The sequence below is a fragment of the Convolutriloba macropyga genome, chromosome 5 (assembly GCF_964194025.1).
Source record: "Convolutriloba macropyga chromosome 5, txConMacr16.3, whole genome shotgun sequence".
Classification (NCBI taxonomy): domain Eukaryota; kingdom Metazoa; phylum Xenacoelomorpha; order Acoela; family Convolutidae; genus Convolutriloba; species Convolutriloba macropyga.
The window spans coordinates 26,922,973-26,945,246 of NC_134472.1; the positions used below are offsets into that span (position 1 = coordinate 26,922,973).

General features: G+C 36.7%; 1 protein-coding gene across 1 annotated transcript in view; it reads left to right on the forward strand.

Annotated features, from left to right (window-relative positions):
• LOC142339275 (uncharacterized) overlaps positions 1-19,346 on the forward strand; it is a 62,704-nt gene extending 43,358 nt beyond the window's left edge. The window contains exons 7-11 of the mRNA XM_075389181.1: positions 642-764; positions 962-1,053; positions 1,363-1,599; positions 17,577-17,856; positions 18,283-19,346. Coding sequence (XP_075245296.1) covers positions 642-764; positions 962-1,053; positions 1,363-1,599; positions 17,577-17,856; positions 18,283-19,014 — 1,464 coding nt within the window. The 3' untranslated portion in view covers positions 19,015-19,346. The remainder of the gene's footprint in view (positions 1-641; positions 765-961; positions 1,054-1,362; positions 1,600-17,576; positions 17,857-18,282) is intronic.
• The last annotated feature ends 2,928 nt before the right edge of the window (positions 19,347-22,274 follow it).

Genomic DNA, 22,274 nt, shown 5'->3' on the forward strand with positions numbered 1-22,274 from the left:
TTTTATAGGTATAATGTAATTTTTTTTAGTTTAGTTGGTTTTATGGGCTATTTTTCATTTTGTCATCGAATTTTTTTGTTTAGTAGGTATTAATTCTTCTAAAAGGTTATTCTTTCACGAAGACGACTCTTCGAGTCGTTTCCGGAACTCTTCTGGCTATGTTTTTTGTTTCGTCGTCTGACGCTTTTTTGTTTTATATTTGATCACACATCAAAGCTGAAAAAGTAATTTTTCTGAATTACTTCTTCCTCTCACTTACATTTAAGCACGTAACGACATTTCTCACTCTTATTAACCAACGTTTTTAGCTCATTTTGTCATTAGATTTTGATCATACGTGACTTACATCACTCATTAAAATGACTTTGCACTTTAAAACTTAAGTTTATTTTGTTAGTTCAAGTTCAAAGGATTTCAAATGTTTAATAAAGGTCCCTAATAAAAAAGACTTCTGCCGAATGAATTTTAACAATCTCCATTAATTTATCGCGGAATGTTTTTTTGAATAGCTTTTCAAGCGGCGTCGTTTTTTCAGTTTAGATCTGTATGTTTATCTCTATTATACGGCATGCAAGTCTATTCTTTCGCAGCTATTCCGGCAATCTGCTGGCTATGTTGAGAATATAGCTGTGGCGTGTTAGGTGCTGAAGAGTGCGAGTGAGTGGAAGGACAAGGTGTTAGTTTTCAGTCAGTCCCTGATGACTCTCACACTTATAGAGGACACTCTCGCCATGATCACTGAAGCCAAGAACAACAACTGGAAGGTATGGACACTGTAGTATTTATAACTGGAGTATCTTCTTTCTTTCTATTGCTAGGCATGAAATTCAGACTTCAATGAGCTTTTAATGAATCTTAAGTCATCAATTTATCAATTTGCAACCATGGTAGCTAACAGTTGTTTTGCATTAAGTTATCAAAGCAATATGGGAAAACCGGAAAATCTTGTGCGTGTTTTCAGGTAGGAGAGAAAGACTCGGAGGGATTCACTCGCGCAGTTGATGGCACAGAAACTGGAGAGGGAACGTGGGTGCCGAACAAAGACTACCTCAGGTATGTTTTACAATGCCATGCTCGGGTTTTTTTGACGATCACAAAATTTCAAAATCTTTTATAGCTGCAGAGCGAGAGTGAGGATATGTGAGCTTTGAAATCTAATATTGAGCAAGTTGGGGGAAATGAATGACACCCTGCTCGACCGGTAGCATAATGACCATTTTCGAGTACCAACTCGCTTAGCCGCAAACGGTGGTGAATATCCATTAAGATGCTCATATATCTGCCAAAGATTTTGAAAACGCTAACCTTATGCCTGAAATTTCATCCTAACCATCTTTTTACAAGCAATGTGTCAAAATTTAGGTTAGATGGTGGTTCTTCAGTTCCACTAAGAAAGAAGATGTGTGATCAGTTCAACTCGAAAAGCAACCGCCGTTGTCGACTGTTTCTGATTTCAACTAAAGCAGGATCCCTGGGCATCAATTTAGTCTCGGCCAATCGAGTTATAATTTTCGATGCTTCCTGGAATCCCAGCCATGACATTCAATCTATGTTCAGGTGCTATCGATTCGGACAGAAAAAGCCAGTCTATGTTTACAGGTAACCAGTTCATTTATTATAGCTGCGAAGCTGTAAGCTGAGCGTAGCTATATTGCGGTGCTCTTGGTTTTTTACAATTCAAAGAACTTTAATTATATTGGGGGGCTCTTTTTTAAGATCTTTTCACACATTTTCATGACTTCTGAAGTCAAATTGGAGTAGTTATTTTGGTCGCGCCTAAACAGGATGTGGAGCGAAAAAGTGAATGGTTTTGCGGCATGAAATTTTTTCGCTCTAATTTTAAAGTAGAGTGAGAAAACGGTGTTTGAACAAAAGTTTGCTTTCTCGCTAGTGGTTTTTTTGCTCACATGCGGCAACTTCATTTTGATTTTCACTGTTTTTTACAATTCAAAGAATTTGAATTGTATTGGGGCGCTGTCTTTTTTACGACTCGAAGAGGAGTATTGGAGAAGTCCTTTTTTTAAATCAATTTTATTGGAGTGATTTTTGAAGCGGATAATGAAACGCGTTAAAAAATTTGGAGTGATTTTGGCGCGCTGAACAAAAGTGAAGAGCGGAGCGAAAAGAGAGTGGTTTTTGTTCATATCGTTGTTTTTTTAGAGAGCGAGAAATTGATGTGTGAAAAAATTTTCTCTAAGCGAGCAAAATTTTTTTGTTCAGGTGCGGCATTTTAAAGCAGCTTTTTCATTTATTGGGGTTAAGAGGTTTGGTGATGATTTTGTTTTAATTTTAGGATGATTTCGGTAGTGGTTTGAAGGTTTCTGGAATTTCGTTTGAATTTTATGATAATTCGGAGGTTTTTAATGTATTTCGCTGATTTTCGGGCTAATTTTTGCGTTTTTTTTTGACATTTCTTTTGTTTTTGCTGGCTCAATTGGGTATTGATGAAACCCCTTCTACTTGAACAATTTTTTGATAACAATTGGTTACAGCTTTGTGGGTAAGAATCATTTTTTGTTGAGAAATATGACAAAAAATGGCGAAAATTGGAACTGTTTTTCTTAATTCTTTGATGTTTTTTGTTTTTTTTTCTGTTTTTAGCTAAGTTTCTTTGCCTATTATGACTTGCCTATTGTTTTGCGAGCATCTGGATACCCTATTGGCTGAATTGAATTTTTCTTGGGATTTATATGTATTTGAAATATTAAAAAAATTAGTAACTTTCCAGTTTTTCAGTGAAGTTGTTTTTAGAGCTTTTTTTTCATAATTTTAGCCTAAAGTATTTTTTAAAAATTCACGTATGTGGTTTTTGTAAGTACTAGTTGTTTTGATGAGGTTATTTTGGCGGAGATAGTTTTTTCGGGATCTTAATCATATTTTAAGATTTGATTTTATTGTTTTTACTTTTTTGTTACATGATTTTGTTTCAAGATAATCATAAATTAGTGAAGGCACGTTTTGTTTGATGAGTAGTTGGATGGCGTTTAAATGGTTTTTTACTTCGAGTCGTTTCCGGAATTCTTCCGGCTATGTTTTTTTTAAGATCTGTTCACACATTTTCATCATTTTTGAAGTCAAGTTGGAGTAGTGATTTTGGTAACGCCGAAACAGGAAATAGAGCGAAAAAGCGAGTGGTTTTGCGGCGTGAATTTTTTTCGCTCTAATTTTAAAGTAGAGTGAGAAAACGGTGTTTGAACAAAAGTTTGCTTTCTCGCTAGTGGTTTTGCTCACATGCGGCAACTTCATTTTGATTTTCACTGTTTTTTACAATTCAAAGAATTTGAATTGTATTGGGGCGCTGTCTTTTTTACGACTCGAAGAGGAGTATTGGAGAAGTCCTTTTTTTAAATCAATTTTATTGGAGTGATTTTTGAAGCGGATAATGAAACGCGTTAAAAAATTTGGAGTAATTTTGGCGCTGAACAAAAGTGAAGAGCGGAGCGAAAAGAGTGGTTTTTGTTCATATCGCTGTTTTTTCAGAGAGCGAGAAATTGATGTGTGAAAAATTTCTCTAAGCGAGCAAAATTTTTTTATTCAGGTGCGGCATTTTAAAGCAGCGTTTTCATTTATTGGGGTTAAGAGGTTTGGTTATGATTTTGTTTTAATTTTAGGCTGATTTCGGTAGTGGTTTGAAGGTTTCTGGAATTTCATTTGAATTTTATGATAATTCGGAGGTTTTTAATGTATTAAGGAGGCATGTTGGAGGCATGTTTTAGCTGATAAGCAGTTTGATGGCGTTTAAATGGATTTCCACTTGGAGTCGTTTCCGGAATTCTTCCGGCTATGTTCTTTTTTAAGATCTGTTCACACATTTTCATGATTTTTGAAGTTAAATTGGAGTAGTGATTTTGGTCACGCCGAAACAAGAAATGAAGCGAAAAAGCGAGTGAGAAAACGGTGTTTGAACAAAAATTCTGTTTCTCGGTAGTGGTTTCTTGTTCACATGCGGCATTTTGACATTAAATTTGTTTTTTTTTCTTATTTTTTGATCTGATTTTTTTTTTAAAAATGGTTTTCCCAATTCACTCATAGTCCATTCTTGGTCTAGTTTTTCTGTTTAGTCAATGAAAATTCTTTGAATTGTAGGTTAGGACTTGTCCTGCTATGTTTTTTTGTTTCGTCGTCTGACGCTCTGTTTTGTTTTACATTTTTTACATTTGTTCACACAGCAAAGCTGAAAAAATCAAATTTTCTGAATGACGTCTTCCTCTCACTGACGGCATTTGCTCGCGTGACGTCATTTATCACCCGCTTTAGCAGAAATTTTTAGGTTAATTGCGTGATTAGATTTTAATCATAGGTGACTTACCTCACTCAATAAAATGACTTTTGCACTTTAAAACTTAAGTTTAGTTCGAATTTGTTTAAGGTCAAAGGAACTCATTTGTGCAGTAAAGGTCCCTAATAAGAGGCTTCTGCGGAATGATTTTCCACAAGTTTTATTACTTTGTCGCTGAATGTTTTTTACCTAGTTTTTTGAGTGGCGTCGATTTTTTTTCTTCAATTTAGGTCTGTATCTGTTTCTATCTCAATTATATGACACATAGGTCTATTCTCTCGCAGCTATTCCGGCAATCTGCCGGCTATGTTTTCAATTCAAAGAATTTGAATTGTATTGGGGCGCTGTCTTTTTTTAAAGATCTGTTCACACATTTTCATGATTTTTGAAGTCAAATTGGAGTAGTGGTTTTGGTCACGCCGAAACAGGAAGTGGAGCAAAAAAGCGAGTGGTTTTGTGGCGTGAATGTTTTTCGCTCTAAGTTCAAAGTAGAGTGAGAAAACGGTGTTTGAACAAAAATTCTGTTTCTCTGTAGTGGTTTCTTGTTCACATGCGGCATTTTGACATCAAATTTGTTTTTTTTTTCTTATTTTTTGATCTGATTTTTTTTAAAAATGGTTTTCCCAATTCACTCATAGTCCATTCTTGGTCTAGTTTTTCTGTTTAGTCAATGAAAATTCTTTGAATTGTAGGTTAGGACTTGTCCTGCTGTGTTTTTTTGTTTCGTCGTCTGACGCTGTTTTGTTTTACATTTGTTCACACAGCAAAGCTGAAAAAATCAAATTTTCTGAATGACGTCTTCCTCTCACTGGCGGCATTTGCTCGCGTGACGTCATTTATCACCCGCTTTTGCAAAAATTTTTAGGTTAATTACGTGATTAGATTTTAATCATAGGTGACTTACCTCACTCAATAAAATGACTTTTGCACTTTCAAACTTAAGTTTAGTTCGAATTTGTTTATGGTCCAAGGAACTCATTTGTGCAGTAAAGGTCCCTAATAAGCGGCTTCTGCGGAATGATTTTCAACAAGTTTTATTATTTTGTCGCTGAATGTTTTTTACCTAGTTTTTTGAGTGGCGTCGATTTTTTTTTCGATTTAGGTCTGTATCTGTTTCTATCTCAATTATATGACACATAGGTCTATTCTCTCGCAGCTATTCCGGCAATCTGCCGGCTTTGTTTACAATTCAAAGAATTTGAATTGTATTGGGGCGCTGTCTTTTTTTTAAGATCTGTTCTCACATTTTCATGATTTTTGAAGTGAAATTGTAGTAGTGGTTTTGGTCACGCCGAAACAGGAAGTGGAGCGAAAAAGCGAGTTGTTTTGTGGCGTGTATGTTTTTCGCTCTAAGGTTAAAGTAGAGTGGGAAAACGGTGTTTGAACAAAAATTCGCTTTCTCGGTAGTGGTATTTTGTTCATATGCGGCAATTTCACTTTGATTTCTTACTGTTTTTTCAATTTTTTGGATCAGATTTTTTCTAAGTGGTTTTCCCTATCCATTCGTAGTTCATTCTAGGCCTAGCTTTTTTGTTTGAACGAAATTTTTATTTTTCGCTAATGGTTTTTTTCACATGCGGCATTTTTACATTGATTTTCTGTTTTTAATTGTTTTTTATCTGAATTTTTTTATAAATGGTTCTCTCAGTTCACTCATAGTGTTTTCTAGGTCTAGTTTTTTGTTTAGTCAATGAAAATTCTTCGAATTGTGCGTCAGGACTTGTCCTGCTATGTTTTTTCTTGTTTCGTCTGACGCGCTTTTTTCGTTTTACATTTGTTCACACAGCAAAGCTGAAGAAGTCAAATTTTCTGAATGACTTCTTCCTCTCACTAACGAAATTTGTGCGCTTGACGTCATTTGTCGCTCGTTTTAGCAAAAGTTTTTAGGTTGTTTGCGTGATTAGATTTTGATCATAGGTGACTTACCTCACTCAATAAAACGACTTTTGCATTTTAAAACTTAAGTTTAATTTGAATTTGTTTGAGGTCAAAGGAACTCGTTTGTGCAGTAAAGGTCCCTAATAAGAGGCTTCTGCGGAATGACTTTCAACAAGTTTTATTACTTTGTCGCTGAATGTTTTTTACCTAGTTTTTTGAGTGGCGTCGATTTTTTTTTCTTCAATTTAGGTCTGTATCTGTTTCTATCTCAATTATATGACACATAGGTCTATTCTCTCGCAGCTATTCCGGCAATCTGCCGGCTATGTTTACAATTCAAAGAATTTGAATTGTATTGGGGCGCTGTCTTTTTTTAAAGATCTGTTCACACATTTTCATGATTTTTGAAGTCAAATTGGAGTAGTGATTTTGGTCACGCCAAAACAGGAAGTGGAGCAAAAAAGCGAGTGGTTTTGTGGCGTGAATTTTTTTCGCTCTACGTTCAAAGTAGATTGAGAAAACGGTGTTTGAACAAAAATTCGCTTTCTCGGTAGTGGTATTTTGTTCAGATGCGGCAATTTCACTTTGATTTTCTACTGTTTTTTCAATTTTTTGGATCAGATTTTTTCTAAGTGGTTTTCCCTATCCATTCGTAGTTCATTCTAGGCCTAGCTTTTTTGTTTGAACGAAATTTTTATTTTTCGCTAATGGTTTTTTTGTTCACATGCGGCATTTTTACATTGATTTTCTGTTTTTTATTGTTTTTTCTCTGAATTTTTTTTTATAAATGGTTCTCTCAGTTCACTCATAGTGTTTTCTAGGTCTAGTTTTTTGTTTAGTCAATGAAAATTCTTCGAATTGTGCGTCAGGACTTGTCCTGCTATGTTTTTTCTTGTTTCGTCTGACGCGCTTTTTTCGTTTTACATTTGTTCACACAGCAAAGCGGAAAAAGTCAAATTTTCTGAATGACTTCTTCCTCTCACTAACGGAATTTGTGCGCTTGACGTCATTTCTCGCTCGTTTTAGCAAAAGTTTTTAGGTTGTTTGCGTGATTAGATTTTGATCATAGGTGACTTACCTCACTCAATAAAACGACTTTTGCATTTTAAAACTTAAGTTTAATTTGAATTTGTTTGAGGTCAAAGGAACTCGTTTGTACAGTAAAGGTCCCTAATAAGAGGCTTCTGCGGAATGATTTTCAACAAGTTTTATTACTTTGTCGCTGAATGTTTTTTACCTAGTTTTTTGAGTGGCGTCGATTTTTTTTCTTCAATTTAGGTCTGTATCTGTTTCTATCTCAATTATATGACACATAGGTCTATTCTCTCGCAGCTATTCCGGCAATCTGCCGGCTATGTTTACAATTCAAATAATTTGAATTGTATTGGGGCGCTGTCTTTTTTTAAAGATCTGTTCACACATTTTCATGATTTTTGAAGTCAAATTGGAGTAGTGGTTTTGGTCACGCCGAAACAGGAAGTGGAGCAAAAAAGCGAGTGGTTTTGTGGCGTGAATTTTTTTCGCTCTAAGTTCAAAGTAGATTGAGAAAACGGTGTTTGAACAAAAATTCGCTTTCTCGGTAGTGGTATTTTGTTCAGATGCGGCAATTTCACTTTGATTTTCTACTGTTTTTTCAATTTTTTGGATCAGATTTTTTCTAAGTGGTTTTCCCTATCCATTCGTAGTTCATTCTAGGCCTAGCTTTTTTGTTTGAACGAAATTTTTATTTTTCGCTAATGGTTTTTTTGTTCACATGCGGCATTTTTACATTGATTTTCTGTTTTTTATTGTTTTTTATCTGAATTTTTTTATAAATGGTTCTCTCAGTTCACTCATAGTGTTTTCTAGGTCTAGGTTTTTGTTTAGTCAATGAAAATTCTTCGAATTGTGCGTCAGGACTTGTCCTGCTGTTTTTTCTTGTTTCTTCTGACGCGCTTTTTTCGTTTTACATTTGTTCACACAGCAAAGCTGAAAAGGTCAAATTTTCTGAATGACTTCTTCCTCTCACTAACGGAATTTGTGCGCTTGACGTCATTTCTTGCTCGTTTTAGCAAAAGTTTTTAGGTTGTTTGCGTGATTAGATTTTGATCATAGGTGACTTACCTCACTCAATAAAACGACTTTTGCAATTTAAAACTTAAGTTTAATTTGAATTTGTTTGAGGTTAAAGGAACTCGTTTGTGCAGTAAAGGTCCCTAATAAGAGGCTTCTGCGGAATGATTTTCAACAAGTTTTATTACTTTGTCGCTGAATGTTTTTTACCTAGTTTTTTGAGTGGCGTCGATTTTTTTTCTTCAATTTAGGTCTGTATCTGTTTCTATCTCAATTATATGACACATAGGTCTATTCTCTCGCAGCTATTCCGGCAATCTGCCGGCTATGTTTACAATTCAAAGAATTTGAATTGTATTGGGGCGCTGTCTTTTTTTTAAGATCTGTTCACACATTTTCATGATTTTTGAAGTCAAATTGGAGTAGTGGTTTTGGTCGCGCCGAAACAGGAAGTGGAGCGAAAAAGCGAGTAAATTTGTGGCGTGAATGTTTTTCGCTCTAAGTTTAAAGTAGAGTGAGAAAACGGTGTTTGAACAAAAATTCGCTTTCTCGGTAGTGGTATTTTGTTCATCTGCGGCAATTTCACTCTGATTTCTTACTGTTTTTTCAATTTTTTGGATCAGATTTTTTCTAAGTGGTTTTCCCTATCCATTCGTAGTTCATTCTAGGCCTAGCTTTTTTGTTTGAGCGAAATTTTTATTTTTCGCTAATGGTTTTTTTGTTCACATGCGGCATTTTTACATTGATTTTCTGTTTTTTATTGTTTTTTATCTGAATTTTTTTATAAATGGTTCTCTCAGTTCACTCATAGTGTTTTCTAGGTCTAGTTTTTTGTTAAGTCAATGAAAATTCTTCGAATTGTGCGTCAGGACTTGTCCTGCTATGTTTTTTCTTGTTTCGTCTGACGCGCTTTTTTCGTTTTACATTTGTTCACACAGCAAAGCTGAAAAAGTCAAATTTTCTGAATGACTTCTCCCTCTCACTAACGGCATTTGCGCGCATGACGTCATTTCTCACTCGTTTTAGCAAAAGTTTTTAGCTTGTTTGCGTGATTAGATTTTGATCATAGGTGACTTACCTCACTCAATAAAATGACTTTTGCAATTTAAAACTTAAGTTTAGTTTGAATTTGTTTAAGGTCAAAGGAACTCGTTTGTGCAGTAAAGGTCCCTAATAGGAGGCTTCTAATAGGAGGCCCCTAATAGGAATGATTTTTAACAAGTTTTTTTAATTTATCGCTGAATGTTTTTTACCTAGTTTTTTGAGCGGCGTAGGTTTTTTTTCAATTTAGGTCTGTATGTTTCTCTCTCAATTATATGGCACCCAGGTCTATTCTTTTGCAGCTATTCCGGCAATCTGCCGGCTATGTTTACAATTCAAAGAATTTGAATTGTATTGGGGCGCTGTCTTTTTTTAAGATCTGTTCACACATTTTCATGATTTTTGAAGTCAAATTGTAGTGGTTTTTGGTCACGCCGAAACAGGAAGTGGAGCGAAAAGGCGAGTGGTTTTGAGGCGTGAATGTTTGTCGCTCTAAGTTTGAAGTAGAGTGGGAAAACGGTGTTTGAACAAATATTCGCTTTCTGGGTAGTTGTTTTTTGTTCACATGCGGCAATTTCACTTTGATTTCTTACTGTTTTTTCAATTTTATCAGATTTTTTTCTAAGTGGTTTTCCATATCCATTCGTAGTTCATTCTAGGCCGAGTTTTTTCGTTTGAACCAAATTTTCATTTCTCGCTAATCGTTTTTTTGTTCACATGCGGCATTTTTAGATTGATTTTCTGTTTTTTATTATTTTGATCTGAATTTTTCTATAAATGGTTCTCCCAGTTCACTCAGTCTGTTCTAGGTCTAGTTTTTTGTTTAGTCAATGAAATTTCTTTGAGTTGTGCGTCAGGACTTGTCCTGCTATGTTTTTTTGTTTCGTCGTCTGACGCGCCTTTTTCGTTTTACATTTGTTCACACAGCAAAGCTGAAAAAGTCAAATTTTCTGAATGACTTCTTCCTCTCACTAACGGAATTTGTGCGCTTGACGTCATTTCTCGCTCGTTTTAACAAAAGTTTTTAGGTTGTTTGCGTGATTAGATTTTGATCATAGGGGACTTACCTCACTCAATAAAACGACTTTTGCATTTTAAAACTTAAGTTTAATTTGAATTTGTTTGAGGTCAAAGGAACTCATATGCGCAGTAAAGGTCCCTAATAGGAGGCCTCTGCGGAATGAGTTTTAACAAGCTGTATTGGTTTATCGCTGAATGTTTTTTTACCTAGTTTTTTTGAGCGGCGTCGATTTTCAATTTAGGTTTGTATCTGTTTCTATCTCTATTATATGGCACACAGGTCTATTCTTTCGCAGCTATTCCGGAAATCTGCCGGATATGTTTGAATTGTTTTAAACGATGCTGAATAATTGCTCTTGTAAGAAATGTGTCTTTTTTAATAGCCGCCCTCATCTTCGGAGCTGGCTGTTTTAGTGGAACCGAAGAGGAGTATTGAAGAAGTGTCTTTTTTAAAATAAATTCTATTGGGTGTGAATTGTAGCAGAAAATGAAACGCGTGAAAAAAATTGGAGTAGTTTGGGTGCTGAACAGAATTGAAAAGTGGTGCGAAAAACATTGGGTTTTTTTGCTCATACTGCTGTTTTGGAGATAGTGAGAAATTGAAGTGTGAAAAAAAACATCGTGAGCGAGCGAAATATTTTATTCACGCTCGGCTTTCTGAAGCAGTTCTCAAAATTTCTTTTGTTTAAGATGTTTGATTATGATTAATAGCCGCGAAGTGACAACAGCTATTATTGGGGAAATCGTTGTCTTTTTAACTCGTCTTCTCTATTGATGATTCTTACAGCCTGATTTCTTGGAATTTACTTTTTCAATGACTTCGATTGCTTTGCAGTTAATATTTGTGAGTCCATTTGCGTGACTTTAAAACAGTGATTTTAAGTCCATTGCGTGACCTACCTCACTTAAAAAATGACTTCTGAACTCACTTATGGAACTTTAAAGTTTATAAACATTTACTAGATGAAGATCAATAATGTGCATCTATGTAATGCCAAACTTATGTACACTAATTCTTGAGTATTAGTGTTGAGTGTTCGATTTCGAATATCAATTTTGAAAAAGCTTTAGAGTTTTTTCCTTATAGAACGCATGTGTCATAAAATTGATAGTCTGAACCGAACCCAAAAAGTCTATTGGTCTACTAAAGGACTAGTGGTCGATCTGTCTATCGTTTTTTTAGTTGTTTCAATTCATAGAAGGCTACAACAGTCTGTAGCGGCTATTTTCTGGCACTCTGTCGGCTATGTTTTTGTGTTAATGTTTTTGGGGTTGTTTTAACAGTGGTTCGAAGCTTTTTCCTGATTGATATAAGTTTTGTGCCAATTAGCACGTTTTTCAGCTATTTCATTAATTGGCATATATGAAATATCGAGAATTTTTTTATTAGACGCAAAATGAAAGCTGGGGCTATTATCGGCCTTCCCTTGGTTTTCTTTTTGTCACTTTAATCTGCTTTTTGCTTATTTGTTCATGCAACTTGAAGTGATTTGCGTGCGTGATGTCATTTAGCGGAGTTTTGTGCTCATTCGCGTGATTGAGTTTTTGGTCACATTGTGACGTCACTTCAGAGCGAGAAAGTGTGTGGACTTTACATGTGGTCACATTGTGACTTATATCACTCTCAAAAGTGACTTTCTCGCTCTGAAGGGGACTTTTCTTTACTTTAATTCAAAGGCAAGGTCAATTGAGTTTGTGCCATTCTAATTGAAGGTTGCCTTAATTGCCCATGTATTATAAAAGAATTCTTTATTTTTTTTCTTGGTTTTCCATGTTGCTTTTAAGAGCTTGCAGTTTTCATGAATTGACTTTAAATACTTCCCTAAGTTCTCGTGAATGATTTGTGTAAGTGCTAATTTTTGAAGAGGTTGTTTTTAGTTGCTCTGAAACAAAGTTTGTCACGATTGTATTAGTCCTGTTGGTCTTTTTAATGCGATGTTTCGCTTGACCAATTTTTCGTCTGACACTTGACTTTTCATCCTCAAAAACGGGATAAAGAGGTTGCGCCCAGCAGGCATTAAGTTCTCTTAGAGCCTCTCAGCTCACTGGTCTTCAAGTATGCGATTCACAAACTGTTTTGGAGACTCATAGTTATAGTGCGAAGGGCGGTCCTAAGAGGCTGACCCCCCACCGCCCGTCTAACAGTTTGTTGTCTCCCCTCTCACTGTTCTCCCACCCCCATTGTGTGACCTACCTAACTTAAAAAATGACTTCTGAACTCGCTTATGGAACTTTAAAGTTTATAAACATTTACTAGTTAAAGATCAATAATGTGCATCTATGTAATGTCAAACTTATGTACACTAATTCTTGAGTATTAGTGTTGAGTGTTCGATTTCGAATATCAATTTTGAAAAAGCTTTAGAGTTTTTTCCTTATAGAACGCATGTGTCATAAAATTGATAGTCTGAACCGAACCCAAAAAGTCTATTGGTCTACTAAAGGACTAGTGGTTGATCTGTCTATCGTTTTTTAGTTGTTTCAATTCATAGAAGGCTACAACAGTCTGTAGCGGCTATTTTCTGGCACTCTGTCGGCTATGTTTTTGTGTTAATGTTTTGGGGTTGTTTTAACAGTGGTTCGAAGCTTTTTCCTGATTGATATAAGTTTTGTGCCAATTAGCACGTTTTTCAGCTATTTCATTAATTGGCATATATGAAATATCGAGAATTTTTTTATTAGACGCAAAATGAAAGCTGGGGCTATTATCGGCCTTCCCTTGGTTTTCTTTTTGTCACTTTAATCTGCTTTTTGCTTATTTGTTCATGCAACTTGAACTGATTTGCGTGCGTGATGTCATTTAGCGGAGTTTTGTGCTCATTCGCGTGATTGAGTTATTGGTCACATTGTGACTTCACTTCAGAGTGAGAAAGTGTGTGGACTTTACATGTGGTCACATTGTGACTTACATCACTCTCAAAAGTGACTTTCTCGCTCTGAAGTGGACTTTTCTTTACTTTAATTCAAAGGCAAGGTCAATTGAGTGTGTGCCATTCTATTTGAAGGTTGCCTTACTTGCCCATGTATTATAAAAGAATTCTTTATTTTTTTTCTTGGTTTTCCATGTTGCTTTTAAGAGCTTGCAGTTTTCATGAATTGACTTTAAATACTTCCCTAAGTTCTCGTGAATGATTTGTGTAAGTGCTAATTTTTGAAGAGGTTGTTTTTAGTTGCTCTGAAACAAAGTTTGTCACGATTGTATTAGTCCTGTTGGTCTTTTTAATGCGATGTTTCGCTTCACCAATTTTTCGTCTGACACTTGACTTTTCATCCTCAAAAACGGGATAAAGAGGTTGCGCCCAGCAGGCATTAAGTTCTCTTAGAGCCTCTCAGCTCACTGGTCTTCAAGTATGCGATTCACAAACTGTTTTGGAGACTCATAGTTATAGTGCGAAGGGCGGTCCTAAGAGGCTGACCCCCCACCGCCCGTCTAACAGTTTGTTGTCTCCCCTCTCACTGTTCTCCCACCCCCATTGTGTGACCTACCTCACTTAAAAAATGACTTCTGAACTCACTTATGGAACTTTAAAGTTTATAAACATTTACCAGTTAAAGATCAATAATGTGCATCTATGTAATGCCAAACTTATGTACACTAATTCTTGAGTATTAGTGTTGAGTGTTCGATTTCGAATATCAATTTTGAAAAAGCTTTAGAGTTTTTTCCTATGTGTCATAAAATTGATAGTCTGAACCGAACCCAAAAAGTCTATTGGTCTACTAAAGGACTAGTGGTCGATCTGTCTATCGTTTTTTTAGTTGTTTCAATTCATAGAAGGCTACAACAGTCTGTAGCGGCTATTTTCTGGCACTCTGTCGGCTATGTTTTTGTGTTAATGTTTTGGGGTTGTTTTAACAGTGGTTCGAAGCTTTTTCCTGATTGATATAAGTTTTGTGCCAATTAGCACGTTTTTCAGCTATTTCATTAATTGGCATATATGAAATATCGAGAATTTTTTTATTAGACGCAAAATGAAAGCTGGGGCTATTATCGCCCTTCCCTTGGTTTTCTTTTTGTCACTTTAATCTGCTTTTTGCTTATTTGTTCATGCAACTTGAAGTGATTTGCGTGCGTGATGTCATTTAGCGGAGTTTTGTGCTCATTCGCGTGATTGAGTTTTTGGTCACATTGTGACGTCACTTCAGAGCGAGAAAGTGTGTGGACTTTACATGTGGTCACATTGTGACTTACATCACTCTCAAAAGTGACTTTCTCGCTCTGAAGTGGACTTTTCTTTACTTTAATTCAAAGGCAAGGTCAATTGAGTGTGTGCCATTCTAATTGAAGGTTGCCTTAATTGCTCATGTATTATAAAAGAATTCTTTATTTTTTTTCTTGGTTTTCCATGTTGCTTTTAAGAGCTTGCAGTTTTCATGAATTGACTTTAAATACTTCCCTAAGTTCTCGTGAATGATTTGTGTAAGTGCTAATTTTTGAAGAGGTTGTTTTTAGTTGCTCTGAAACAAAGTTTGTCACGATTGTATTAGTCCTGTTGGTCTTTTTAATGCGATGTTTCGCTTGACCAATTTTTCGTCTGACACTTGGTTTTTCATCCTCAAAAACGAGATAAACAGGTTGCGCCCAGCAGGCATTAAGTTCTCTTAGAGCCTCTCAGCTCACTGGTCTTCAAGTATGCGATTCACAAACTGTTTTGGAGACTCATAGTTAAAGTGCGAAGGGCGGTCCTAAGAGGTTGACCCCCCACCGCCCGTCTAACAGTTTGTTGTCTCCCCTCTCACTGTTCCCCCACCCCCATCAGCCCCGCGATGCATACCCTCCCGCTGTGATCACCTAACGCCCCTTCATTTAAGCCAACGCTAGACTCACTAAACCGTGGTCGGGCTATGTTTTTATCGTCGATTTTCGTTTTACGTAAGTTACAGCGTGTTTCATTCTCCAATCATTCTGCTCAAAGTGCTTTGATACAGCAGTTGCTCAGAAAAGCGATCTAAAATGAACAGAGTCAATACCAGAGAGCGAAATCTAAAATAGAAACGGGATAAAGCCCTTCGCCAGCCAACTTTGGACATAAAGGGCAGTCAATACCGACAAACGAAATCAAAACTCGAAACGGGAGAAACCCTTAAAGCCCAATTTTGGATGACAGCTACTTGAACTTTGTTCTTATAATTATTTTTTACCATCTGTAATGCTTTTGGGTATTGATACTAGCCCTTTTATCCTTTCAATATGAAACAGGAGTATGTTTAACTACGAAAAGAAAAAATTCGCACTTTAAAAATGTTTTGTTCCAGAATCTATATATTAATTCTAGCTCGAATGACGTACCACCATGTTTAAGCTCCACTCCTCACATCTTTTAACGTTACTTAAACATGCAATGCAGCCTACGTAATGCATGAATTTTGAGACGCGCTACATCGCCATATTAAATATTTCGTTGATCTAGCTCCTATTTCGCTAAATTTTTGCACTCATACCGGATGCCGCATAACAAAAACAATCGAGCCAAATAGCCACTGAACGAAAATTTGCACATTAGAAAAGTCAATAGGGGTATACAATAGGCATCAGTAGCGTGGAGGATAAGACAAATCACTGTCAAGCGAGGGGCAAGGGTTCGAGTATAATTAAAGGCGGAAAAAATGCTGAATTTCCGGGACCGAAATTTTGATAATTTGATTTTCTTTCGCTTTTCTCGTTCATTTTATTTGGTTCCTTTTCGTTTTTTTCTCTTTTTTTCTTATCTTTTTCTTTTGTCATATTTTGGCTCCTAATCTGCATATGTTTTGTGCTCATTAAGCTTGCCAAAACATGCCAGCTGTTAAAGCCACTGACAAAAATATTTCTGATTCAGGAGCTGCAGACAAATGCAATAAGCAGCGGTAGGGTAAGACCTATTGCTGTTAAGCGAGGGGCAGGAGTTCGAGTCTAAGCACGGGCGGAAAAATATGAATGATTTCCGGGGCGGGAAATTTGCGAAAGTGTATTTCTCCTTCCTTTCTGTTTATTTGCTCATTTTCTTTTTTTTTGTTTCTCCTTTTGCCTTTTTAATCTCCGGGTCTTCCCATGTTTTGGGCCCATTAAGCATGCCGGATATCTAAAACAGGCGAGCCAATAAATACGTTCACCGAAAAATGCATTACGCATCGGTAGCGTCAGGGATAAGACCTATGGCAGTTAAGCGAGGTGCATGGGTTCGCTCCCAATTTAGTGCCAAAAACTGTTATTCAGGTGTTGACCGAAAAATGGGTAATTGTTTTTTTTGATCCACTCTTATCTTTCTTTTAAAATATTTCTAATATTTTTTTAAATTATTTTTTGTCAACTGGTTTTATTAAATAGAAGTCGCACTAGAGTGAAATGGTTAACAGCGCTCATATCGTCGCATGCTTTAAACTGCCCTTTGAGCTGCAGTGGAGCGTAACACAAGCGCATTGAGACGCACTATACCTCATTTTAAGCTCCTATTCTGCACATGTTTGCGCGCAGTAAGCATAAATAGGCGTGCCATTAAAGGCATTGATCAAAATGTTGCTGATATAGAAAGAGCAATAGTCAATTGCGATACGCATCGGTAGTGTAGGGGATGAGATCTATGACTGTTAAGTGAAGGGCCTTGGTTCACGCCCTTGTTAGTGTCGAACATTGCTCCTTTTTATTGGCCTGAAAATAATATTAGTTTTTCTTCCTTTCCTCCTCTTTATACTTCTATGTTGTGTTTTCTTCTCTTATAGTGCTATGTCATTATGATTAAGCTCATAATTATCGCATGTTCTAAAGCTTCTCAAATTTGCAGTGTAACGTAGTACATGATTTTTGAGACACATTATGCCACCATTTAGAAGCTTGTTATCTGAACATGTCCTACCGCTCCTTAAACATGCGACACAGGAAATCCAAAAATAGGTTGAGCAAAAGTTTGTTGCTACATAGGACAATAGACGCAAACAGTAGGGATTGGTGGCGTGAGCGGTAAGACCTATGTTATTCAAACGAGGGGCATGGGTTCGACCCCAGGTTGGGGTATAAAAATTCTACTTTTTTTAACCTCATATTCTGGTAAATGATTTTCTTGCAATACTTTTGCGGGCCTGCTTCAATTTTCATTTTCTCCTGTTCTTTCATTTCCAATCGGGGTTTTGAGAGTCAATGGCAGCTATTTTCCGGCAATCTGCCGGTTGTGTTTTATCTTAGCATAGAGTGGAAAGCTTGAATCAGGTGTTAGAAAGCACAATTGCGCGACCCTCATTCAGGTTTGGATCATATTGAGTTTCTATTTTATTTATGTAGTACATATAGAATGGGGAATATATGAAGACTCTATCGGGAATTTTTTCTTAGGTTCATTGGACAGGGTACAATGGAGGAGAAAATCTACAACAGACAAGTTACTAAAGAATCGCTCAGTTTGCGAGTAGTGGATGAAAATCAAATTGACAGACACTTTAGCAAAGACGAGTTGGATGATTTGTACCAGTTTGAACCTAATCTATATTGCGAGAATGACCCTTCAGTACCTTTGTGCGATGTGCCAAAGGACGACCTGCTAGCGGACTTGATGATTCGACGAAAAGATATCCTGTACAAGTACCACCAGCACGATTCTCTCTTAGAGCATCAGGTTTGTCACCATACTAAGTTTTTTTCCTCGCAGACTCTAGATCGAAAAGTGGTATCATGCTGCTGCCATTTGTTTCAATAAAATCGCAGCAGAAATTATAACACAAAGATAAAGCTTTTCTTACTCATGAAGTATATTTGGACTTTTAACGGATTGGAACTGCTTTGGGGTTCATGACTTGGCGAAAAGTTATGAGAAGTTGGTAAAACATGTTTTAAGGCATAACCTCTGCGGAGTAAGTTTTACGCTTTTTTCATTAACGAAACTGATTCCAAATTTAATAATAAGAGATTCGTCTGATTATTTTATCTGAGTCGGAGACTCAATCAATAATTAATTGTTTATTTTAGTAATGATTGATGCAACTTAAAATTTCTCGATGTGTCGCAATTTTGCCTGTATATTTAAGTAGTTCTTTGCAATTAGGCTGACCAAAATTTGAGTGAAGAAGACAAAAGGGCCGCTTGGGAGGAGTACGAGCGCGAGAGACAAGGCGGGCCCAATGCTGCGCAAGTGAGGCAGCAGCAGATGCGTGAACAGATGATGGCAAACAACATGACAGCATTACAGCAGCAGTACCTCAGGCAACAACAGCACTCAATATCCCTGCAACAGCAAGTTCACGATGCAAAGTACCTAGAGAAAGCCTGTCATGACATGATTAATTGGGGCGCATCAATTGGGGTTCCGGGCGCAAACAAACAAAGTGCAGCATTGTCCATTCAAAGCTTCAATGACGCAATCCGAAGAATGTCCCCGTCTATAACATTCAAACAGATGGGTGACAAAGTTTATGATCTGTTTCCAAATTACTATCTGAACTCTCTGGGTATTCAGAATCCAAGATTTGCTCCCACGGAAGATGCAAATCAGGTGCAATTGCAGCAATTACAACAAACTCAACAGTTACAGCAGAACAACTCAACCTCCAATCACGTTAATCAGGGCTTTGGAGTAAATGACGTACAATTAAATGCCAGTAATCGCCAAGAGACCGTTAATTTATCATCTAGTGATACTGCCATGAATGAACGCAATATGCCAAATGCCACACCCCATGAATCGGCAACGTCAAGCAACGCCTCTGAGTCGACCACAAATCCTGGAACTACAGAAACACAGTCAGCATCGGAGTCGTTTACTTCGAGTTCTAGTTAATTGCTGTTGGTTGCTGATGCTTATTTTATTTATATAATTGCTAGAAATTGGACGGTCGTAATTTAAGCGCAAAAATACGCACTGATGTGACTCCTATTATACTGCGATATAGTATCGTTGTTTAGATGTTAATTTATATATATTTTTTGAGAAATGAGGTGTTGTTTGACGGAAAGGTTTCGTCAGCAATACTTCAGACGTTTTATGCTTTCTTGTTGAAACTGTTGACTTTGTTTATCTCTGTAATCAATCATAGCTAATTTTCAATTAAAAGTTGAGAGTATTCAGTTGTTGCTGAATTGAATTTTTGTTTAATAGAAGTTGAATTTTGACTTTTCTCTTTATTGAAGTTAATAAGAAGAATGTTATCAATAACCGCCGTCGGGCTCTCAACAGCGATTATTTAGGCGTTCTCCATTTTCTACAATCCAAAGTATTTGGATTGAATTGGTGCGTTGTCTTTTAAAGATCTGTTCACAATTTTCTGCTTTTTCTCGTCAGATGTCAATTTACAGTGGTAAAAAAGTTTTGAACTTTTTAGGCTAACTCTCTGACCCCATTTCGCAAAGGATGCAGGTCCTCATCTTTGTTTTTCATTTGTTTGAGTTACTTGGCTCGAAAGAAACATATCCCTAGTTCTCTTGCAACACTCCGATAGATAATTCGGATGTCTGATTTGCTCATATTCGACTAACGAGCCTCATGGCAACTTGAACTCCGTTATTGAGGTTAAAATAGAGTACATTTTTTCATATCATTAGCAGCTTGTATTGGATGCATTTGGGGACGATTACGTTGAGGCAATTATGAAAAAATTTCGGATATATGACTTTTGTTATTTACCTTTTCATTTTATTCGATTGTTCGCTGTGAGAACTATTTAAAAATAATGGTAAATTTGTTTTCTTATGTGTTTTCAGCCTTTTGCGAAAAAGTACGATGTTGCTCAGTACATTTAATATTAAAAGGTAGGTCATTCCGAGCATGTGACCCGGCGTAGCTTAATGCGTAGATTAAAGAGAGGTTTTTAGAGTTATAAGAATCTTCAGCCTCGAGCTTTTATTGAAGACAAAAAGGGTTGGCAGATATTCCGGTGTCAAAACTAGTGTGAAAGGCGCCCTGTGTACAAAACAAAGAACTTTGCAAATGATCTGTTGGTTCATCGGTAACCAATGGAGGTCGTGTAAAGTCGACAGGCAACATCCTTAAATCCGTAAACAAGTCGACATGCAACATTTTGTACCCGCATTTCATTTCAAATAGTAATTACTGCTAATTAATTTACGTAGCTGAAAATAAAGTGATTCAAAAACAGCATTGAATTGTTGTTCTAAACGGAAATAACGATCTAAAGTAACACCCAGGTTTTTCATTTGGCTGCCTTTGTGCAAAGACAGATTTGTTTTCCAAGCGTTGAGCCAAAACTTATAAACCAATTCACGCTGGTCTCAATTTGTTTTTGAATTTATGAACAATAACGGGGTCAGAAATATGGAGAGCAAGGCTGAGCCGAGTAAGGATTCCTGTGCAACTACGCTTTTGGTTAATAATTTAGTATATCTTGTTCCACGCATCGTAACATTATGCTTCCCAGTAACTAGATATCTTCTCATTAAATTAATCACTAAACCATCGAAACGGGCTTGTTTCTCCGAAATTTTGTGGTTGAGGGAGTCGAAGGCCGCGGCCAAATCAAGGAGGAACATAGTCAATGGCTAGCAGAAAGTCATCCGATGTTGATATGAGGGCTGTTTCAGTTTAGTGGTTTTCTATTTGTAGACTGTCAATGAGAATTTAGTTCTCAAGGTGCGCTACTAACTGAAGACACTCTAATTTTTGAAAAATTTGAAATGTTGCAGACGGAGCGATAGGAAGCTTGCTTCCAAGAGCCGCGAATCTTGTTCTGTTTTTGTGGAAAAACTACGGATGTTTTGAAAACTTGAGGAAAAATGCCGACCTTGAAACTATAACGTTAACGAGATTGAGGTAATTAACCTAGCGGCCTAAGTTTTTTGAGGTATTGTGTTTTGAAAGAGTCATCAGGCGATGTGGAGTCAGAGACATACGCAGCTGGTTTATTGACATCCGAGATTCACACCTAACGGAAACTGAACATGGATACGCCCTTCTTTGTTGTATTTAAGAAATCTGAAGTTTTTCCTTAACAACGTCGTCGAAAGCTTCATCAAGAACGTTTTCCTCAGGATACAGTTTTGGTAAAACATTTTTTTCTCAAATCCTTGAACATTTCTTAGGGCGGAGTGTTTGCGAGGATTCGGATCATTCTTGCTCAGTAAATCTTTTTAAACTTCTTGACATTCTATTTTAGGGGAAAACGCAGTTTTTAGTGGCAAATGCAGTCTGGATTCTGCACTTTTTCTCGATAAACAGAACGATTGATGAGTTTAGGAAAACTATTTTGGCCCGGTGCCTTGAACGCGTCAGTTCACGCAAATATGCATGAAAATCTAGAGTCGTGGAGTTGTTTTGGTTTCCGTGGTTCATGTTGACTAACAAGGAGCTGTAGTAGTTCAACTAGAAATTTCACCTTGGTCTTCACTGTTGTTATTGTGAACCATAATTTCTTCAGATCTGAGCTGAGTGTTTTCCAGTCGGTATCCGAGTACCATCTAAAATTTTAAGAAGCAATTGAGAGGGATTCCACGACACGTGTACTAAAAAAGTGGTCACTGAAAAAGACCTCGGCTATAAGAGTTCGTTACCTCAATTCACTGTTAGTAATAATCAGATCTTTTTTTCCGTTTTGAGTGGATTAATTGATGTGCTGATGGCTGTAGGTCGAGTTCAGAAGAACAGTCATGAAGTAGCTTGGCCGAATTGTAACTCGGCATGTTCACTGGAATATTCAAAATGCCCATAATCATCAGCCGTTTTTGAAGGAAGCTGCAAGTACATTATCTGCCAAACGTTCCAGAAATCTCATATTTTGCGATGGTGCTTTTGCTACAGCCGCTACAAGAAAGAGGATCTAAAAGATATAAGCTCCGATGCAAAATAATATCCTTACCATCGGCTCCATAATCGCGATTAAAGTAAACAACTCTATATAGTTTGCTTTCATCTTGATTGCAATTCTGATGTAAAACAAAACATTTTTTGTATTTCAGCGAAGTTGCGGTTAGTGTTATAGGGTCGCAGCCATTAGAATCAATCAAATTACTCATCTCGGAAGCTTTCAGCTGAATAGATCTACAATTTAGAATGCCAAGCTTTCGATTAATTTTCATCTGTTGTTTTTC